Source organism: Bufo bufo, chromosome 1 (genome assembly GCF_905171765.1).
Source record: "Bufo bufo chromosome 1, aBufBuf1.1, whole genome shotgun sequence".
NCBI lineage: Eukaryota > Metazoa > Chordata > Amphibia > Anura > Bufonidae > Bufo > Bufo bufo.
Window position 1 is genome coordinate 525576269 of NC_053389.1, and position 20868 is coordinate 525597136.

At 42.5% G+C, this 20868-nt stretch overlaps 1 protein-coding gene across 1 annotated transcript in view; it reads right to left on the bottom strand.

Annotated features, from left to right (window-relative positions):
- Positions 1 to 14470: 14470 nt before the first annotated feature.
- The window catches only part of SLC13A1 (solute carrier family 13 member 1), a 77585-nt gene continuing 71187 nt past the window's right edge, over positions 14471 to 20868 (bottom strand). The window contains exon 16 of the mRNA XM_040411718.1: positions 14471 to 15036. Within this exon, the coding sequence (XP_040267652.1) occupies positions 14884 to 15036 (153 nt within the window). The 3' untranslated portion in view covers positions 14471 to 14883. The remainder of the gene's footprint in view (positions 15037 to 20868) is intronic.

Sequence of the window (20868 nt, forward strand, 5' to 3'; positions counted from 1 at the left end):
AACAAAAATCTGCGCAAGAGTCTTGGCATTAGGCAGACTAGTTAACGATATAAAGTGAGCCATCTTGCTAAAACGATCAACTACCACCAAAATTACTGTTTTCCCGGAGGAACTCGGCAGATCCGTAATAAAGTTCATAGACAAGTGCGTCCAAGGACGAGACAGAATAGACAAAGGAAGGAGTGAACCAGCCGGTCGAGTATGAGCAACCTTAGATCGTGCACAGGTTTCACAAGCTGCCACGTAATGCTCAATGCTCTTACGTAACCCAGGCCACCAGAACCTCCGGGACACAAGGTCACAGGTGGACCTACCACCAGGATGTCCAGCAAGGACAGTATCGTGATGTTCCTTGAATACCTTGTATCGCAGTTCTTCAGGAACAAACAACCTCCCTGGGTGACAAGAACCAGGAGCCCCCTCCTGGGCTCCCAACAACTCCATCTCCAATTCGGGGTACAGAGCGGAGACCACCACCCCATCAGCCAAAATCGGAGCAGGATCCTCTGAATCACCTCCCCCAGGAAAACTGCGAGACAACGCATCTGCCTTGATGTTTTTAACCCCCTGTGAAAAGTAACCACAAAATTGAACCTGGTAAAAAACTGTGACCATCTGGCCTGTCTAGGGTTCAGACGCTTGGCAGATTGCAGGTAAGCCAAATTCTTATGATCCGTATATACAGTAATGGGGTGAGATGCCCCCTCCAACCAGTGACGCCATTCCTCAAAGGCCAACTTGATGGCCAGCAACTCTCTATCTCCCACATCATAATTCTTCTCGGCGACCGAGAGCTTCTTGGAAAACCCACTTGCCAGGAGATGAACCCTGTGACAGCACCGCTCCAACCCCCACTTCTGACGCATCAACCTCCACCACGAATGGCTGAGACACATCGGGCTGCACCAGAATGGGAGCAGACGCAAAACACTCCTTAATAGTCGAAAAGGCCTGCAATGCCTCATCCGACCAGACAGACGTCGGCGTCCTTCTTTGTCATATCAGTCAGAGGTCTCACAATGGTAGAATAGTTCAAAATAAATTTTCTATAATAATTAGTAAACCCCAAAAACCGCATCAAAGCTTTCTGATTCTCTGGTCGGTCCCATTCCAGAACCGCCCGGACCTTTTCGGGGTCCATACGAAAACCAGAGTCAGAAAGCAGATATCCCAAAAACGGAAGCTCCTGCACAGAAAACACACATTTCTCCAATTTGGCATATAATTTATTCTCCCGAAGGATCGTCAAAACCTGTCTCATATGATCCTGATGGGTCTTCAGATCAGGAGAGTAAATTAAAATGTCATCCAAGTAAACTACCACGAACCTCCCCACCAAATGATGAAAAATGTCATTGACGAATCGCTGAAATACCGCTGGCGCGTTTGTCAACCCAAAAGGCTTAACCAGATTCTCAAAATGACCCTTGTGCGTATTGAAGGCCATTTTTCACTCATCCCCTTCCTTGATTCTGATCAGATTGTAGGCACCTCTCAAATCCAACTTGGAGAACACCTTGGCACCAACAATCTGATCAAAAAGGTCGGAGATCAAAGGAAGGAGATACGGATCCCGGACCGTAATACGGTTCAATTCCCGGAAATCCAAAACAAGGTCTCAGCGATCCATCCATTTTCTTTACAAAGAAAAAACCTACTTCCACCGGAGACTTAGATGGCCTAATAGGACCTTTTGCCAAACTCTCGGCGATATACTTCCGCATGACCTCTCTTTCGGGTTGAGAAAGATTGTAAAGCCGAGACTTTGGCAATTTAGCCCCAGGGATGAGATTTACTGGACAATCATAGTCACGATAAGGGGGCAATTCCTGAGCCCCACCCTCCGAAAAGACATCCATAAAATCTGAGAGATACTGAGGTAGAACCGTAGTGGACACACCAGAGATAGATGTGCCAAGACAATTATCCGAACAAAATTCACTCCAACCAATGATTTGTCTTGCTTGCCAATCTATAATTGGGTTATGTTTTGTCAACCACGGTAACCCTAAGACTATAGGAGTGGGCAAATCCTTCATGACAAAACAAGACATAATCTCAACATGTGAATCACCCACCCTTAACTGAATACCATGAGCAATATGAGTGAGACTCCTTTGAGAAAGAGGGGAAGAATCTATTGCAAACACCGGAATCTCTCTTTCTAAAGTGCAAGTACTTAGACCCAGATTTTGAAGAAAAAGAAAGTCAATAAGGTTTACCCCAGCACCACAGTCAATGAATACTTCAACAAAAAAAATTCTTGAGTCTAGCGCCACCATAGCTGGAAGGAGAAAATGAGTATTACAGGGAGCTTGCATACCTGCTTGCTCCACCATTCCATTCACGCTACCAAGAGTCAGGACGGTTTTCTTTTTCTCTTTCTTATCATCATGCGGTTTAACAAAAGGACCAGCAAAAACAAAATGACCACTTTTCCCACAGTAGTAACATAGTGTATGCAATCTCCTAAAGTCTCTACTACCAGAACGGAAAGATATCTGACCCAGCTGCATGGGTTTCTCCCCTACCCCAGAGCTATATGTAATATCACCCTGGGAAGCAGGTGAGATGAAGCCACTCACAGAAGGGATCCCTTGCGCGGAGGGAGCCTTACACCTCTCTCTGATACGTCTATCTAACCGTACTGCCAAAGACATAGCATTCTCTAAAGTATCCGGGTACTCATGAAAAGCCAGGGCATCTTTTAACCTCTCAGATAACCCTTGACAAAACTGACTACGTAACGTGGGGTCATTCCACTCTGACTCTGTAGCCTATCTCCTAAACTCAACGCAGTAAACCTCTGCAGTATGTTCTCCCTGTAATAAATTACGCAATTTAGATTCCGCCATCGAGACCTGATCTGGGTCATCGTAAATTAATCCCAGGGCTTTGAAAAATTCTTCCACCGACCGGAGGGCCAGAGAACCGGGAGGCAGAGAAAAGGCCCAGGATTGTGCATCCCCTTTAAGCAGAGAAATGATTATACCAACCCTCTGACTTTCATCACCTGAAGAAGATGGACGCAGCCGAAAATACAATTTGCATGACTTTTTAAAGCGGATAAAATCATCCGCACCCCCTGTAAATCTCTCAGGAAGAGTGACTTTAGGTTCTCCACAAATTTGACACTCTGACACCGTGTGACCGAACTACGCAGATCCGCAACCTCTAGGGATAATCCCTGCATGCGGTCAACTAGCGCATCAATTGACGCCATCACAAAACCGCAGAGTAATGGCAGTCAAAGTATGGCGGGTTATAATGTCACGGCGGACAGGATATAAGATACATAAATCACAAAACCAGTTTTCTAGGCGAGAAGCTGGGGATAAGGTCACCTCCTAGCTAATCCCTAACTTCTCTCCCTATTCTGCTTTGCCCACATTCAGACCTTGAAGGTAGGAATGTGTCCTCGTGCCTGGGCTGAGAATACCCTAGAATCCCTGAGATGGTGAAAGGGGAAAAAAAGACAGCCTGCTCCCTCAGAACCAGGAGGGGACAGACGACACACAAAAGCCTAGACAGCAAACCAAATAAATAAGAAACCAACTTATCTTATCTGAGCCGGAAAAGCCAATCCTTCCCTTCCACAGACTGACTGAAGCTATAACCCGCACGGCACCCTGGGAATGAAAGTAATTTAAGCCAATGACCCCACCGAGAGCACCTGAAGGAAGGCGGATCTAGCACGACTCCAAAACAAAACAAAATGATTAGACACGTGCTGCTAATCTGACAGACCTCCGCACATCGTCTGAGCAGGGCATGACACTATGGCGCTCCTTCCCTTTTAAACCCTGCTATGCGCTCATACATTCTTTTTTGATGCGCATATGGGGGGTCTTTGTAAAATGCAGAATCAGGGTAACAAATATTGATATTTATTTTCCTTTTAACCCTTGCTATGTTACAGTAATAATGGAAGAAAATGAAAAATCTGGAAAAAAAAAATTAAGTTTTGAAATTTCACCTCGATTTTCCTGTAATTCTTGTGGGACACCTCAAGAGTTAACAAAGTTGTAACATCAGTTTTGAATAATTTGAGGGGTGTAGTTTCTATAATTCGAACATATGTGTGGTTTTCATTATGTAAGCCTCTAAAAAACACTTTATAACTGAATTGGTGCTTAAAAAAGACGGCTTTTGAAATTTTGTTCAAAATGTTGAAAAATTTCTTCTAAAATTCTAAGCCTTCTAACGTCCTAAATAAATGAAATTACATTTAGAAAATGATGCTAACATAAAGTAGACATATGGAAAATGTAAAGTAATAACTATTTTGTGAGGTATCAATATCTGCCATGAAAGCAGAGCAATTCATATTTAGAAAATAGTAAATTTTAAAAAAAATTCAATTTTTGTTTTATAAATAAAGGTGAAATATATTGACTCAAATTTATCACTAACATGAAGTACAATGTGTCACGAGAAAACAATCTCTGAATGGCTTGGATACCAAAAATCATTGCCACATAAAGTGACATATGCAGACATTGCAAAACTCGGCCCGGGATTTAATGTGAAAAGTGGCTCAGTAGTGAAGGGGTTAAACAAGGTGGAAGATGATCGAGGAGGAAACCACTTTGAAAGCAAATCATAAAAAAGCGAGACTGAATACATATTGACAAGCCACAAAGACTCTGGGGGAATGTCCTTTGGACAGATGAGACAAAACCGGAACCTTTCAGCAAGTCACATCAGATGTATTTTCACAGATGCAAAAATGAAGCATAGAAAGAACAATGTACCTACTATGAAACATAGCTGAAGCTTGGTTTCTTTTGGGGCTACTTTGCTGCATCTGGCACAGGGTGTCTTGAATATGTGCAGGGTACAATGAAATCTCAAGACTATCCAGGCATTCTGGAGCTAAATGTACTGCCCAGTGTCAGAAAGCTTGGTCTTAGCTGCAGGTCATGGGCCCTCCAACAGAATAATGGCCCAAAAGACACAGCTAAAAACATCCAAGAATGGCTAAGAGCAAAACATTGAACTATTGTGAAATGGCCTTCTATGAGCACCAATCTAAATCTTATTGAACATCTGTGGAAGATGCTGAAACATTCAATCTGGAGAAGGCACCCTTCAAACCTGAGACAGCTGGTACAGTTTGCTCACGAGGACGGGGCAATTGCTTGATTGCATTGATTGCCTCAAAAGGTTGTGCAACAAAATATTAAGTTAAGTGTACCATCATTTTCGTCCAGGCCAGTTTCAATTTATTTTACAAATTAGTCTGCTGAACCACAATTTAAAATCAATGTCTGATTTTCAGTAAATTTTTACTCATTATTACTTTCGTCAGTTTCAAGCTATTTCAGTGACCATTGTAAGATTTTTCTTTCTTTAACAGAACGATACCAACAATTTTGTCCAAATGTGTAGATAGATAGATAGATAGAGTCCCAGTAAGAGGAGTGAAATGTTGCTTTGGTAAAAAAAAGGACACCATATTTGATTACATTTTGGGACTGCAAAATAATTATTTTAATAAATGGATGGATGGAAAGATAGTTACAGATATAACAAAATACAAATACAGTTTTGTATGCAATAATTTATAATTCATAAATAAATGATAATTGAATAGTCTATATTGAAATTTTCAACAAGTCAAATTAAATTACTCAGTTTATAATCTATGCACAAGAAAAAGCCACACAGCATTTAAAATGTGTTTATTACATAGCATTGTCATAAATGAGGTGAATTACGGCTACATTACACCAGCAGATTATCTGACAGAGTTTATGACCAATAATTGGTCAGATGGCCTATTGCACACACAGATCTTTTGTTATACACACCAACTATTGGTCTGATTGGACAGATATTGGTCAGATAATCTGTTGGTGTACAGCCCTTACTCTGAGCTGTTTTATTTATTACCCTGGTTTACTGATTTATTCATTACAGAAGGTGCAATAGTCATGTATTTCAAAATAATCTGAAACAACTCAGTTGCTATTAAAGGAGTTGTCCAGCCTAGGAGCCAACCAACTCAATCCCTGGAACCTATGCCCAACTAAAAAAAATAAAAATAAACATTAGCTCCTAGGCTGGAAGCTCTCTTTAATTAAAACATTAATAACAATGATGATACCAGGCTAAGTATCTCACAAAAAAAAGCCAAAAAAAATCAAGCTCTCAGATCTACCGGTAATAATTAGTTTTCTTCAGTTTTTTAGTTTGTTTGGTAGTTATTGTTCTACCAATGGAAATTAGCATTCTTCTACTACATTTCTAGGTTTTGATAGTATATGTGTCCTCTTAACCACTTATATATGTTACAATCATCAGTTAGCATATGCTATATAAACAAATCATAGATGCATAACAACATTGAAGCATACATTATATGTAACGTGAACTATGTAAGGAGTGTAATATAATATGCATACAGTACTATACATAGGCACACATACAAAAATTCTCATAAAGTATATGCTGTAATATACACTCACCTAAAGAATTATTAGGAACACCATACTAATACGGTGTTGGACCCCCTTTTGCCTCCAGAACTGCCTTAATTCTACGTGGCATTGATTCAACAAGGTGCTGATAGCATTCTTTAGAAATGTTGGCCCATATTGATAGGATAGCATCTTGCAGTTGATGGAGATTTGAGGGATGCACATCCAGGGCACGAAGCTCCCGTTCCACCACATCCCAAAGATGCTCTATTGGGTTGAGATCTGGTGACTGTGGGGGCCATTTTAGTACAGTGAACTCATTGTCATGTTCAAGAAACCAATTTGAAAAGATTCGAGCTTTGTGACATGGTGCATTATCCTGCTGGAAGTCAGAGGATGGATACATGTTCTCATTCTGTTTACGCCAAATTCGGACTCTACCATTTGAATGTCTCAACAGAAATCGAGACTCATCAGACCAGGCAACATTTTTCCAGTCTTCAACAGTCCAATTTTGGTGAGCTCGTGCAAATTGTAGCCTCTTTTTCCTATTTGTAGTGGAGATGAGTGGTACCCGGTGGGGTCTTCTGCTGTTGTAGCCCATCCGCCTCAAGGTTGTGCGTGTTGTGGCTTCACAAATGCTTTGCTGCATACCTCGGTTGTAACGAGTGGTTATTTCAGTCAACGTTGCTCTTCTATCAGCTTGAATCAGTCGGCCCATTCTCCTCTGACCTCTAACATCCACAAGGCATTTTTGCCCACAGGACTGCCGCATACTGGATGTTTTTCCCTTTTCACACCATTCTTTGTAAACCCTAGAAATGGTTGTGCGTGAAAATCCCAGTAACTGAGCAGATTGTGAAATACTCAGACCGGCCCGTCTGGCACCAACAACCATGCCACGCTCAAAATTGCTTAAATCACCTTTCTTTCCCATTCTGACATTCAGTTTGGAGTTCAGGAGATTGTCTTGACCAGGACCACCCCCCTAAATGCATTGAAGCAACTGACATGTGATTGGTTGACTAGAGAATTGCATTAATGAGAAATAGAACAGGTGTTCCTAATAATTCTTTAGGTGAGTGTATATCATTGATAATAATTAAAATATAATTATATTTATACTTTAACAAAAGTACCAATTTATTTAAAAATGAAAAAGTATTGCAAACTAACATTTTTATTGCATAAGGTCATATGCATAGTTACAACCAGTAACCATACTAATATCATCTAGTTCTTTACTTAAAAAAAATACTAATGCTTAAACACTATTTTTATGTATTATTCTAAGGTGCCTTCGTCCTCACTGCTTCAAAATACAGTATTATATTTACACTACATTTATTTTACATGGTTTATGTTAAATTATCTTAAAACCATCTTCTATATACATATATACATTTCAAAGCTATGTTCTTTATAGGCAGTAAATAGATATTTAAATATTGGAGTGCTTAAAATACACCTGTCATGAGTCATGCACTTTGAAGGGATTCTGTCAGCAAGATTATGCATATAGACCTGATTACATGTTTTGTAGAGGTCTCCTATCCCATGTCAGAAATATATCAGTATGTAACTTTGCAACTTATGAATGCTGTAGTTTTGCTGAGAAAAAAATAAATAAATAACTATATATATATATATATATATATATATATATATATATATATATATATATATACACACACACAGTTGAAACCAGACAGAAGTTTACATACACTATATAAAAAGACACATGTTTTTCTCAATATCCAACATGAAATCAGAATAAACCTTTCCTGTTTTTGGTCAATTAGGATTACCATAATTATTATTATTTGCCTAATGCCAGAATAATGAGAGAGAGAGAATGTTTTTAGACATTTATATAACTTTCTGCAAATTCAAAAGTTTTCATATATTTCATTAATATTTGGTAGTATTGAGCAGCAGGGGACATATTTAAATTCGCGATTTATTTCTCATATATTTGAGAATTTTAAAATTCGAGATCATTTTCTTGATCGCGAAAAATCGGCAATGTAATATTTGTGTAATGCGCTTGAAATACAGGCGTGGGTCACTATAGCTACATTTTTCAAGCTGCTAGAAGTTTCCTGAGACTGGAGAAAATGATTGGCACGGCAGAACATTACAATAGCTTTATATGCAGATAGAGTGCTCCAATATATTCGTGATTGCGAAATCGGCACCAATGATGCGAATATTTTGGCGCAATACGTGCAGCTTCACATTTTAACAGGTCTGGCTACTTATTAGTGATTGATGCACTAAGTATTGTGGTGAACTTGTGACATCACAGCACTATGTATGTATGTGTGTAGCATGTATGTATGGACAGCAGAACCTTAGCTACACTATATCACTATCTAACCTACACTGACTATCTGTATTATATACATAAGCTAACTAACTAACTAACTAACTAACTAACTATCTAATGTAATGACACAGGAAAGCAGAGAGCACAGCAATAACACTGCTGTCTCTCTCGGATCTGCAAAATACTGCATACAAGGGCTGCTGGGGAGGTTCTTATATAGTAAGGGGTAGGCAACTTTCCTATTGGTTGCTAGGAATGTTGCTAAGCTCATACAAAGACATTGCAGCCTTCTCATTGGCCGACAAGCAAGAAGGGAGGTTACTGTTAAAAAAAAAAAAATTTAATATTCAAAATTACGAATATATATCACTATATTCTAAATATTTGCGAATTCTCGAAGTGCCGATATTCGTGAATAATATTCGCTATTCGAATATTTAGGCCCAACACTAATATTTGATACCATTGCCCTTAAACTTTATGATTTCAAACGTTTTAGATATCCTTCCACAAGCTTCTCACAATAGTTGGTCAGAATTTGGGCCCATTCCTCCTGACAAAACTGGTGTAACTGAGCCACATTTGTTGGTCGCCTTGCGAGCACCTGCCTTTTCAGCTTTGCCCATAAATTTTCAATAGGATTCAGATCAGGGCTTTGTGATGGCCACTCCAAAACATTGACTGTGTTATCCTTCAGCTACTTTGTAACCAATTTGCAATATGCTTCGGGTCATTGTCCATTTGGAAGGCCCATTTCCACCCAAGCTTTAACTTCCTGGCTGATATCTTGAGATGTTGCTTCAGTATTTCCATATAATCTTCTTTCCTCATGATGCCATCATTTTTGTGAAGTGCACTAGTCCCTCCTGTAACAAAACCACACCACTACATGATGCTGCCACCCCCGTGTTTCACAGTTGAGATGGTGTTCTTAGGCCTATTGCACACGACCGTATGGCTTTTTCAGTGTTTTGCGATCCGTTTTTCACGGATCCGTTGTTCCGTTTTTTGTTTCCGTTGTGTTTCCGTTTCTGTTCCGTTTTTCCGTTCCGTTTTTCCGTATGGCATATACAGTATACAGTAATTACATAGATAAAATTGGGCTGGGCATAACATTTTCAATAGATGGTTCAGCAAAAAACGGAACGGAAACGGAAGACATACAGATGCATTTCCGTATGTGTTCCGTTTTTTTGCGGACCCATTGACTTGAATGGAGCCACGGACTGTGATTTGCGGGCAATAATAGGACATGTTCTATGTTAAAACGGAACGGAAAAACGGAAATACGGAAACGGAATGCATACGGAGTACATTCCGTTTTTTTTTGCGGAACCATTGAAATGAATGGTTCCGTATACGGACCGTATACGGAACGCAAAAAACGTCCAGTAAACGGGAAAAAAAAACGTCCGTGTGCAATAGGCCTTAGGCTTCCAAGCTTCTCCCTTTTCCCCCCAAACGTAACGATGGTCATTATGGCCAAAAGGTTCAATTTTAGTTTCGTCAGACCACAGAACATGTCTCCAAAAATGTAGGTCTTTGTTCCTGTGTGCATTTGCAAAAACTAATCTGGCTTTTTTATGTTTCTTTTGGAGTAATGGCTTCTTCCTGGCAGAGTGGCTTTTCAGCCCATGTTGATACAGTACTCGTTTCACTGTGGATATTGACACAATCTTACCACTTTCCGCCATCATCTTCACAAGGTCTTTTGCTTTTGTTCTTGGGTTTATATACACATGTCAGACCAAAGTACGTTCATCTCTGGGACACAGAACCCGTCTCCTTCCTGAGCGGTATGATGGTTGGACATTCCCATTTTGTTTGTACTTGCGTATAATTGCTTGTACAGATGAACGAGGCACCTTCTGGTATCTTGAAATTGCACCCAAGTTTGAGCCACACTTGTGCATGTCCACAATTCTCTTCCTGATATCTTGGCTGATTTCTTAAGACTTTCCCATGATGCTACACAAAGAAGCAGTGTGTTTCAGGTGTGCATTTAAATACATCCACAGGTGTGTCTCTTATTAACTCAGATGTTGCCAACAAACCTAACAGAAGCTTCCAAAGACATGACATCATCATATGGGCAGTCCAGAATTGGTTAAAGGCATAGTAATCTTAGTGTATGTAAACTTTTGACATTGCAGAAAGTAATAAACGCCTTAAAACATTCTCTCTCTCTCATTATTCTGGCATTTGGCAAATAATAATAATTATGGTAATCCTAATTGACTAAAAACAGGAAAGGTTTATTCTGATTTCTTGTCAGATATTGAGAAAAACATGTGTCTTTTTATATAGTGTATGTAAACTTCTGGTTTCAACTGTATATAATATATATATATATATATATATATATATATATATATCACACCTGTGAATGGAGCATATTGGGCTGTCCTAACTGTCAGTAGAGCCCATCCATGCCCATCCTGGGTGAGCCCAGCACCCCCCTCATCTGCAAGTCCCCTTCTAGCTCCTCCGATGGACGTCATTGTGAGTTGTCACCTAAGCGCCACACGGTCTCCGATCCCTGTGCTGGCATCAACTTCATTGAAAGAACTGCTCATATGCCAGCTTAAAAAAAAATAATAAGCATCCACTTCCAATAACATGTAATCAGGTCTACAGTGAGGAAGTATTTGAAAACCCTGCAATTTTGCAAGTTCTCCCACTTACAAATCAGGTCTGAAATTCACATTGTAGGTGCATTCTCACTTTGAGAGCCAGAATAAAAAAAAAATTCTGGAAATCACATTGTATGAATTTTAAAGAATTTATTTGTCTTGCACTGCGGAACATAAGTATTTGAACACCTGAGAAACAGCAAGAATTCTGGCTCTCAAAGACCTGTTACTGTGCCTTTAAAAAGTCCACCTCTACTCCACTCATTAATCTAACTTAGGCTACTTTCACACCTGCGTTAGGTGTGAATCCGTCTGGTATCTGCCAGACGGATCCGCACCTATAATGCAAACAATTGTATTCGTTCAGAACGGATCCGTTTGCATTATGAAGAACAAAGTCAAAACGGATCTGTCCTGACTTACAATGAAAGTCAATGGGGGACGGATCCGTTTTCAATTGCACCATATAGTGTCAGTGAAAACGGATCCGCTCCCATTGACTTACATTGTAAGTCAGGACGGATCCGTTTGGCTCCGCATCACCAGGCGGACACCAAAATGCTGCAAGCAGCGTTTTGGTGTCCGCATCCAGAGCGGAATGGAGGCGAAACTGAGCCAAACTAATGCATTCTTAACGGATCCTTATCTATTCAGAATGCATTGGGGCTGAACTGATCCGTTTTGAACCATTTGTGAGATCCCTGAAACGGATCTCACAAACGGAATTCAAAACGCCAGTGTGAAAGTAGCCTTAGTAGCACCTGTCTGAGCTCATTAGACTCAGCTAAAGACACCTGTCCACCCCATAGTCAGTCAGACGCCAACTACTACCATGGGCAAGACCAAAGAGCTGTCAAAATATACCAGACAAAAAATTGTGGACCTCCACAAGGCTGGAAAGGGCTACGGGGCAATTGCCAAGCAGCTTGGTGAAAATAGATCAACTGTTGGAGCAATTGTTAGAAAATGGAAGAGGTTAAAGACGACTGTCAGTCTCCCTCGGACTGGGGCTCCATGCAAGATCTCACCTCGTGGGGTATCACTGATGATAAGAAAGGTGAGGAATCAGCTCAGAACTACAAGGGAGGAGCTGGTCAATGACATGAAGAGAGCTGGGACCACAGTTTCAAAGGTCACTGTCGGCAGAACACTACGCTGTCATGGTTTTAAATCATGCATTGCACGGAACGTTCCCCTGCTCAAGTCATCACATGTCCAGGCCCGTCTGAAGTTTGCCAATAACCATCTGGATGATCCACAGGAGGCATGGGAGAAAGTCATGTGGTCAGATGAGACCAAAGTAGAACTTTTTGGTCTAAACTTCACTCGTCGTGTTTGGAGGAAAAAGAAGGATGAGTACCATTCCTACTGTGAAGCATGGGGTGGTAACATCATGCTTTGGGGGTGCTTTTCTGCGAAGGGGACAGGATGACTGCACTATATTAAGGAGAGGATGAATGGGGCCATTTATGTGAGATTTTGAGCAACAACCTCCTTCCCTCAGTCAGAGCATTGAAGATGGGTCATGGCTGGGTCTTCCAACATAGAAACATAGAAACATAGAATGTGTCGGCAGATAAGAACCATTTGGCCCATCTAGTCTGCCAAATATACTGAGTACTATGGATAGCCCCTGGCCCTATCTTATATGAAGGATGGCCTTATGCCTATCCCATGCATGCTTAAACTCCTCCACTGTATTTGCAGCTACCACTTCTGCAGGAAGGCTATTGCATGCATCCACTACTCTCTCAGTAAAGTAATACTTCCTGATATTACTTTTAAACCTTTGCCCCTCTAATTTAAAACTATGTCCTCTTGTAGCAGTTTTTCTTCTTTTAAATATTCTCTCCTCTTTTACCTTGTTGATTCCCTTTATGTATTTAAAAGTTTCTATCATATCCCCTCTGTCTCGTCTTTCTTCCAAGCTATACATGTTAAGGTCCTTTAATCTTTCCTGGTAAGTTTTATCCTGCAATCCATGTACCAGTTTAGTAGGACAACGACCCGAAGCACACAGCTGGGATAACCAAGGAATATCTCCATAAGAAGCATATCAAGGTTCTGGAGTGGCCTAGCCAGTCTCCAGACCTAAATCCAATAGAGCATCTTTGGAGGGAGCTGAAACTCTGTTTCTCAGCAACAGCCCCGAAACCTGACAGATCTAGAGGAGATCTGAGTGGAGGGTGGGCCAAAATCCCTGTTGCAATGTGTGCAAACTTGTTCAAGAACTATAGGAAACGTTTGACCTTTATAATTGCAAACAAAGGCTTCTGTACCAAATATTAAGGGTCCATTCACACGTCCGTAGTGTATTGCGGATCCACAATACACCTGGTCGGCACCTCCTATAGAAACTGCCTATTCTTGTCCGCAAATGCAGATGCGGAGAGCACATAGTGTGCTCCTCGCATCTCTTCCGGCCCCATAGAGAATGAGTGGGTCCACACCTGTTCCCGATATTGCGGAACGGATGCGGACCCATTTGCGGATGTGTGAATGGACCCTAACACTGATTTTCTCATGTGTTTAAATACTTATGTTCAGCAGTGCAAGACAAATAAATTATTTAAAAATCATACATTATTTTTTTATTCCATTTCTCAGAGTGGGAATGCACCTACAATGTGAATTTCAGACCCCTCCATGATTTCTAAGTGGGAGAACTTGTAAAATCGCAGGGTGTTCAAATACTTCTGTTCCTCACTGTATATGCATAACCTTGCTGACAAAATCCCTTTAAAGATAGACATATGTGTCAATAAACAAGATATCTCCAAGATATAGTGTACTAAATGTCCACTATGAAACCCCTTGAACCAAAATTTAAGGTGTTGCTCACTATACCCATTTAATGCCCCTTCTTTCTGCAGCTCTTGATATTTTGACTGGTGCACTTTACTATCATTTTACTAGGAGATAAGGGTGTGGTCCCACAAAGCCACTGTGAGGGTCCCTATGGTATGTCATCAGTATCAGATAGATGGGGTCCAACTAACTGCACCCCCGCCAATCAGCTGTTCTCATGAAGTAACCAGGCATGGCCATAAGACTAGGTCATTAATAGTTAAAGTAACTGTTATATATTTTTTTTTTATGTGTAGTGTTAGTAATTTTAAGTGTTTTTGTAGTATAGTTTATTAGGGAATTATGTTAAATGTATTAGAAAACAGCCTGTCAAATGTTCCCAGAACAACACTTTAGCTGAGCACTGCTAATGAAATTCCATTTTTAAGCATCTACTGAATGCAGAAGACAGCTAACTGTGCGACGCAGAGGCAGACTTCTCAGAATGCCTCTCCTCTGTATGCCCCAGACAAAAATGAGTTGATTTGGTGTTGCAGATTGTTGCAGAGGACGAGGCACTCAAGCTTGTAAGCTGCTACTCACTGTCATACATAATGAAATTACTTAATTAAAATAACCAGTGCATTTCATAACATTGTCTGCCATTGTGATGACGGTTCTTACACTGATCCAAATGTGGTAATTTTCTATTTCACATTGTTGTGGTAAAAGCTGTTGTAGCCAGAACTGTGCTGTTTGCCCAAGATGGATAAATATTCAGACTGAACATTGGAATGGCCCATGTTGATATACATAGCATTACTACAAGGACTCCTAAAATATTGATGCCCAAGCCAGCTTTTACCTAAATTAAAATACAAAAAAGAAATGGGTAACAATACATCATGAGAATTTTTTTGTTTCTCCTTGAAAAAAAAGATGTTTATCATGTAGTGTACAAAAACATCCTACACTTTTCTGAATACAAGTTCAACATAGGTCTAACCACCTCTATGGACACTAATAAGGTTTTATGAATTATCATTGGTATTTTCTCAGAACATTTAATAACCAGGTATGGTAATTCATTTTTAAGATAGTGTTTATACAATTATTATGTGTTGTAGTCATTGTTTGTGTTTTGTTCCTAATGGGCCCTTTACCCAGGCCGACAACTGAAATGATCATCGCTAACCAGCGTTACTAGTAATGCTCATTAACGATGATCTGGTGGTGTAAATGCTGATTACCCAATAAATGAGCAAAACTCTAATTCAACAGGTAATTGTGTCTTTTGTGCAGCACAAAAGATCGTTTCCCAGTGGCAGATTGTACTGTGTAAACACGATCTGCTGCGGGCAAACAACGAGACAGTATGGGGAACAGCGATGGCTTTAGCGATCACTCCTCTCCATACTCTGGAGGAGCTGGAGGAGATCGGTTCATATAAATGAACCGGTCTCCTCCACTAACAATCAGCAGATTGTTGGGAAGAAACACTTCCATCCTGACAATTTGCTAAATCGTCGTCCCATGTAAACTATAATGATTTATAGTTTCTAAATTTAGCCCATGATAGATTGTACTTTCAATCATTTCATAGCCACGGCTACCATCCCTATCAGAATATTGAAGTTTACGTCAGTCTAGAGTTGAGCGGACACCTGGATGTTCGGGTTCCTCGGGTTCGGCCGAACTTCGGAAAAAAGTTCGAGTTCGGGACCCGAACTTGAGCTGAACTTGACCCCGAACCCCATTGAAGTCAATGGGGACCCGAACTTTTGAGTACTAAAATGGCTGTAAAAATGTCATGGAAAGGGCTAGAGGGCTGCAAATGGCGTCAAAATGTGGTTAAGGGCATGGCAAGTGCTCTGCAAACAAATGGATAGGGAAATGACTAAAAATAACATAAAATACGTAAAAATTAAAAATAATAATCTTGATCTAGGAGGACCAGGTCCATATGGAGTAGGAGGTTGAGGAGGCGGTGGATGTGGCGGTGTAGGTGAAAGCGGCGGTGGAGGAGGAGGAGGAGGAGGTAGCCTACACTTCTTTTTGGTTTTAAATTTTATTTTTAAAATTAGGGTACACCCCAAAACATTGGAAAATATAACCTGTGATAACCCCCTCCAGTCATGCTAAACACACGTTCAGACAATACACTGGCTGCAGGGCAGGCCAGCACCTCCAAGGGGTAAAGGGCAAGCTCAGGCCATGTGCCCAATTTGTAAACCCAGAAGTTGCAGGGGCTGACCCCTGTCAGTTTGTGTAGGCGTGTGCACACTTACTGCCCCACCATGTAGCACGTACCCGTGATGTTCACGATCCAATTTAATATCTGCTCTATCAACTTTCGATGTTCTTTTATGTGCCTACCATGGTGATCACGAGTGGTGGGGAATCAGGGTTCCAGGCTAGAGAGGGAGCGTGAGAAAGAGAGAGACCACATCCAAGGGAGGATTCATTTTTTCAAATTTAAAATTAGAGTTGAAATATGGGAGAAATTATTAAAGCATAGAAGTGTGACAACTTTTCAAAGTTTAAGCATTGAATGAAAGGATGTGGTGCGCATTAATTACTGAATAATTTATTAAATTTTATTCCCTGTCACCTATGCATAGCAGGTGTTTATTCACGTCTAAAATTGTATAATGTCAACCCAAGAATGTAACAGAAAAATTATTGAAATTTATTAACCTGTCAACTAGGTAGAGGAGAGGTATATTACACCCAAAAATTGGTGAATTTCACCCAAAAATGTAACTGACAAATTTATTTTTATTTTTTTCGGTCTACTAGGTATAGGAGTGGTACATCACACCCAAAAATTAGTGAATTTCACCAGAATATATAACTGACAATTTTTTTTGTTTAACCTGTCTACTAGGTATAGCAGTGGTACTATACACCCAAAAATTTGTTTATTTCGCCAGAAAATGTAACTGACAATTTTTTTATTTTTTTTTACCGGTCCACTAGATATAGCAGTGGTACTATACACACCAAAATTGGTGAATTTCACACTAAAATGTAAATGACAATTTTTTTATTTTTTAACCGGCATACTAGGTATAGCAGTGGTACTATACACCCAAAAATTTGTTAATTTCACCCGAAAAAGTAAATGACAAAGTAGTGAAATGATATAAAATAAAACACGTACAAAAAAAATTTTGATTTATGAGGTGGAGTTCCATATGGAGTAGGAGTTTGAGAAGGCGGTGGACGTAGGAGAGTAGGTGGAAGCAGCGGTGGAGGAGGATGAGATAGCCAACACAGGTTTTTGGTTTTAATTTAATTTTGTAAAATTAAGGTACACTCCAAAAGAGTGTGAAATATCCAAAATACAAACATGAGCAATTGCGCTGCAGTATAACAATGGCTGCTTAGTGCCGGTATACATGTCTATTCTGCACAAGGTACTGACAAGTCCTGAGGGATCCATGCCTGGTTCATTTTAATGAACGTGAGCTTGTCCACATTGGCTGTGGACAAGCGGCTGCGCTTGTCTGTGATGATTCCCCCTGCCGTGCTAAACACACGTTCAGATAATACACTAGCTGCAGGGCAGGCCAGCACCTCCAAGGCGTAAAGGGCAAGCTCAGGCCATGTGCCCAATTTGGAGACCCAGAAGTTGAAGGGGGCAGACCCGTCATTCAGTACGTGTAGGCGTGTGCACACATACTGCTCCACCATGTTGGTAAAATGCTTCCTCCTGCTAAGACGTTCCATATCAGCTGGTGGTGCTGGTTGTTGTGGTGTGCTGACAAAGCTTTTCCACATTTCGGCCATGCTAACCTTGCCTTCTGAGGTGCTGCCGGTGCCCCAGCTGCGTTGGCGACCTCTTCCTCGTCCTCTGCCTTCGCCTTGTGCTTCCACTGTGCCCCCGCTATCAGGTGGGAATGCCATCAGCAGCGCTGCTACCAGCATGCGCTTGTACTCGCGCATCTTATGATCACGCTCCAGTGAGGGAATTAAGGATGGTACGTTGTCCTTGTAAGGGGGATCAAGCAGCGTGGCCACCCAGTAATCAGCACAAGTTAGAATGTGGGCAACTCGGCGGTCGTTGCAGAGACACTGCAGCATGTAATCGCTCATATGTTCCAGGCTGCCCAGAGGCAACGAAAATCTGTCCTCTGTGGGAGGTGTATCGTCTGTGTCCTCTGTATCCTCCCATCCATGCACCAGTGATGGCCATGAGCTGGTCTGGGCGCCACCCTGCTGTGAACATGGTTCCTCCTCCTGCATCTCCTCCTCCTCATCCTCCACCTCCTCATCCTCTAGAACTGTGCCCTGGCTGGACAATTGTGTACCTTGTGTTTGTGGGTGCAGGAACCCACCCTCGGAGCCACTTGGGAATGACTGGCCAGAAACCCTACGAAATGATCCCTCTTCCTCCTCCTCCTCCTGTGCCACATCCTCTTCCATCATCGCCAGGAGCGTTTTTTCAAGGTGGCATAGAAGTGGGATAGTAACGCTGAGAATGGCGTTATCAGCACTGGCCATGTTGGTGGAGTACTCGAAACAGCGCAACAAGGAACACAGGTCTCGCATGGAGGCCCAGTCATTGGTGGTGAAGTGGTGCTGTTCCGCCAAGTGACTCACCCTTGCGCGCTGCAGCTGAAACTCCACTATCGCCTGCTGCTGCTCGCACAGTCTGGCCAGCATGTGCAAGGTGGAGTTCCACCTTGTGGGCATGTCTCATATGAGGCGGTGAGCGGGAAGGACGAAGTTACGCTGCAGCGCTGACAGGCGAGCAGCAGCAGGGTGAGAACGCCAAAAGTGCGCACTTTATGCAGCAGCTCTGACAAGTCAGGGTAATTTTTAAGGAATCTCTGCACCACCAAATTCAGCACATGCACCAGGCAAGGGATGTGCTATGAGATTTTGCCCATTATCGCACAGAACCAGGCCGGGCTTGAGGCTGACTGGCACAAACCACTCATCGGTCTGTTGTTCAAGGCCCGTCCACAGCTCCTGCGCGGTGTGGGGTTTTTCACCAAACAGATACGTTTTAAAACTGCCTGCTGTCGTTTACCCCTGGCTGTGCTGAAGTTGGTGGTGAGGTGTTACGCTGACCGGATGAGGAGCTGATAGAGGGGGAGGAAGCAGAGTAGGAGGAGGAAGCAACAGGAGGCAAACTGAAGCACCCTGCAATCCTCAGTGGTGGAAGGACATGCGCCAAACTGTTATCCGCCTCAGGCCCAGCCGCCACTGCATTTACCCAGTGTGCTGTTATGGAGATATAACGGCCCTGACCATGCTTACTGGTCCACGTATACGTAGTCAGGTGCACCTTGCCACAGATGGCGTTGCGCAGTGCAAACCTGATTTTGTCCCCTACTTGGTTGTGAAGGAAGGGATGGCTCGCCTTGAAAAGTAGTGGCGGCTGGGCACGACGTACTGTGGGACAGCCACCGCCATAAGACCTTTAAAACTATCCGTCTCCACCAGACGGAATGCCAGCATTTCAAAGGCCAGTAATTTAGAAATGCTGGCATTCAGGGCTAGGGATCGCGGGTGGGTAGGGGGGTACTTCCTCTTCCTCTCCAGCGTTTGGGATATGGAGAGCTGAACGCTTCCGTGGGACATTGTGGAGATGCTTGGTGACACAGGTGTTGGTGTTGCTGGCAGATCCTCTGTTTGCAGGGTGCCAGGTGGCACTGTCACTCCAGAGGTGGATGAAGAGGCCGCGACTGCAGCAGAAGAGGAAGCAGGAGGAGCCAGAGACCTTTCTTGGTTTTTGAGGTGTCTACTCCACTGCAGCTCGTGCTTTGCACTTAAATGCCTGGTCATGCAGGTTGTGCTCAGGTTGAGAACGTTTATGCCTCGCTTCAGGCTCATTGTCTGAAGAACTGCCACGCCAGGGAACTCCTTGGAGCTGGCTTTGGTGTGCTCGGTCCCTTGCTGCGGTGGGCAGTAGGAGGCGTACTGTCTAGAGGACGTCCGCTCCGCTTTTGCACCCTGCTCCCTCTTCTGCTGTGCTGGTGGCTCTGTGAGACCACCGCCTCTTCCTCCGAACTACATAGGTCACTCGCATGACCTTGATTCCATGTGGGGTCGAGGACCTCATCGTCCTCCACATCATCTTCCACCCAGTCTTAACCCCTGAATTCCTTGTCGGTCTGCACATTTTCCAAAGCCCCAGCAGTTGGCACCTGTGTTTTGTCATCATCCAAGACGTGCTGCGATGGTCCTCCCATGTACTCATCTTGAAAGATAAGTGGTTGGGCATCGGTGCACTCAATCTCTTCCACTTCTGAGGCAGGGCTAGGTGGATGGCCCTGGGAAACCCTGCTAACAGAGTCATCAAAAAGCAGAAGAGACTGCTGCATGACTTCGGGCTCAGACTGCTTGGCTGATTTGCAAGGGGGTGACGTGAAAGACTGATGGACATCGGCTGCAGGTGCCAACTGTGGTCTTTCAGCAGGAGACTGGGTGCAAGACAATGTGAAGGAACTGGATCCACTGTCAGCAACCCAATCTAATATCGCCTGTACTTGTTCAGGCCTCACCATTTGTAGAGCAGCATTAGGCCCAACCAAATACTGCAGCAGGTTTTGTCGTCTACTCGCACCTGAGGAAGGGGTTTCACTTGTGCGTGTAGCTGGCACAGATCGACCACGTCCTCTCCCTGCAACAGGAGCTCCACCAGCAGCACCACGACCTGGGCCACGTCCCTTATTTGACGCTCTCC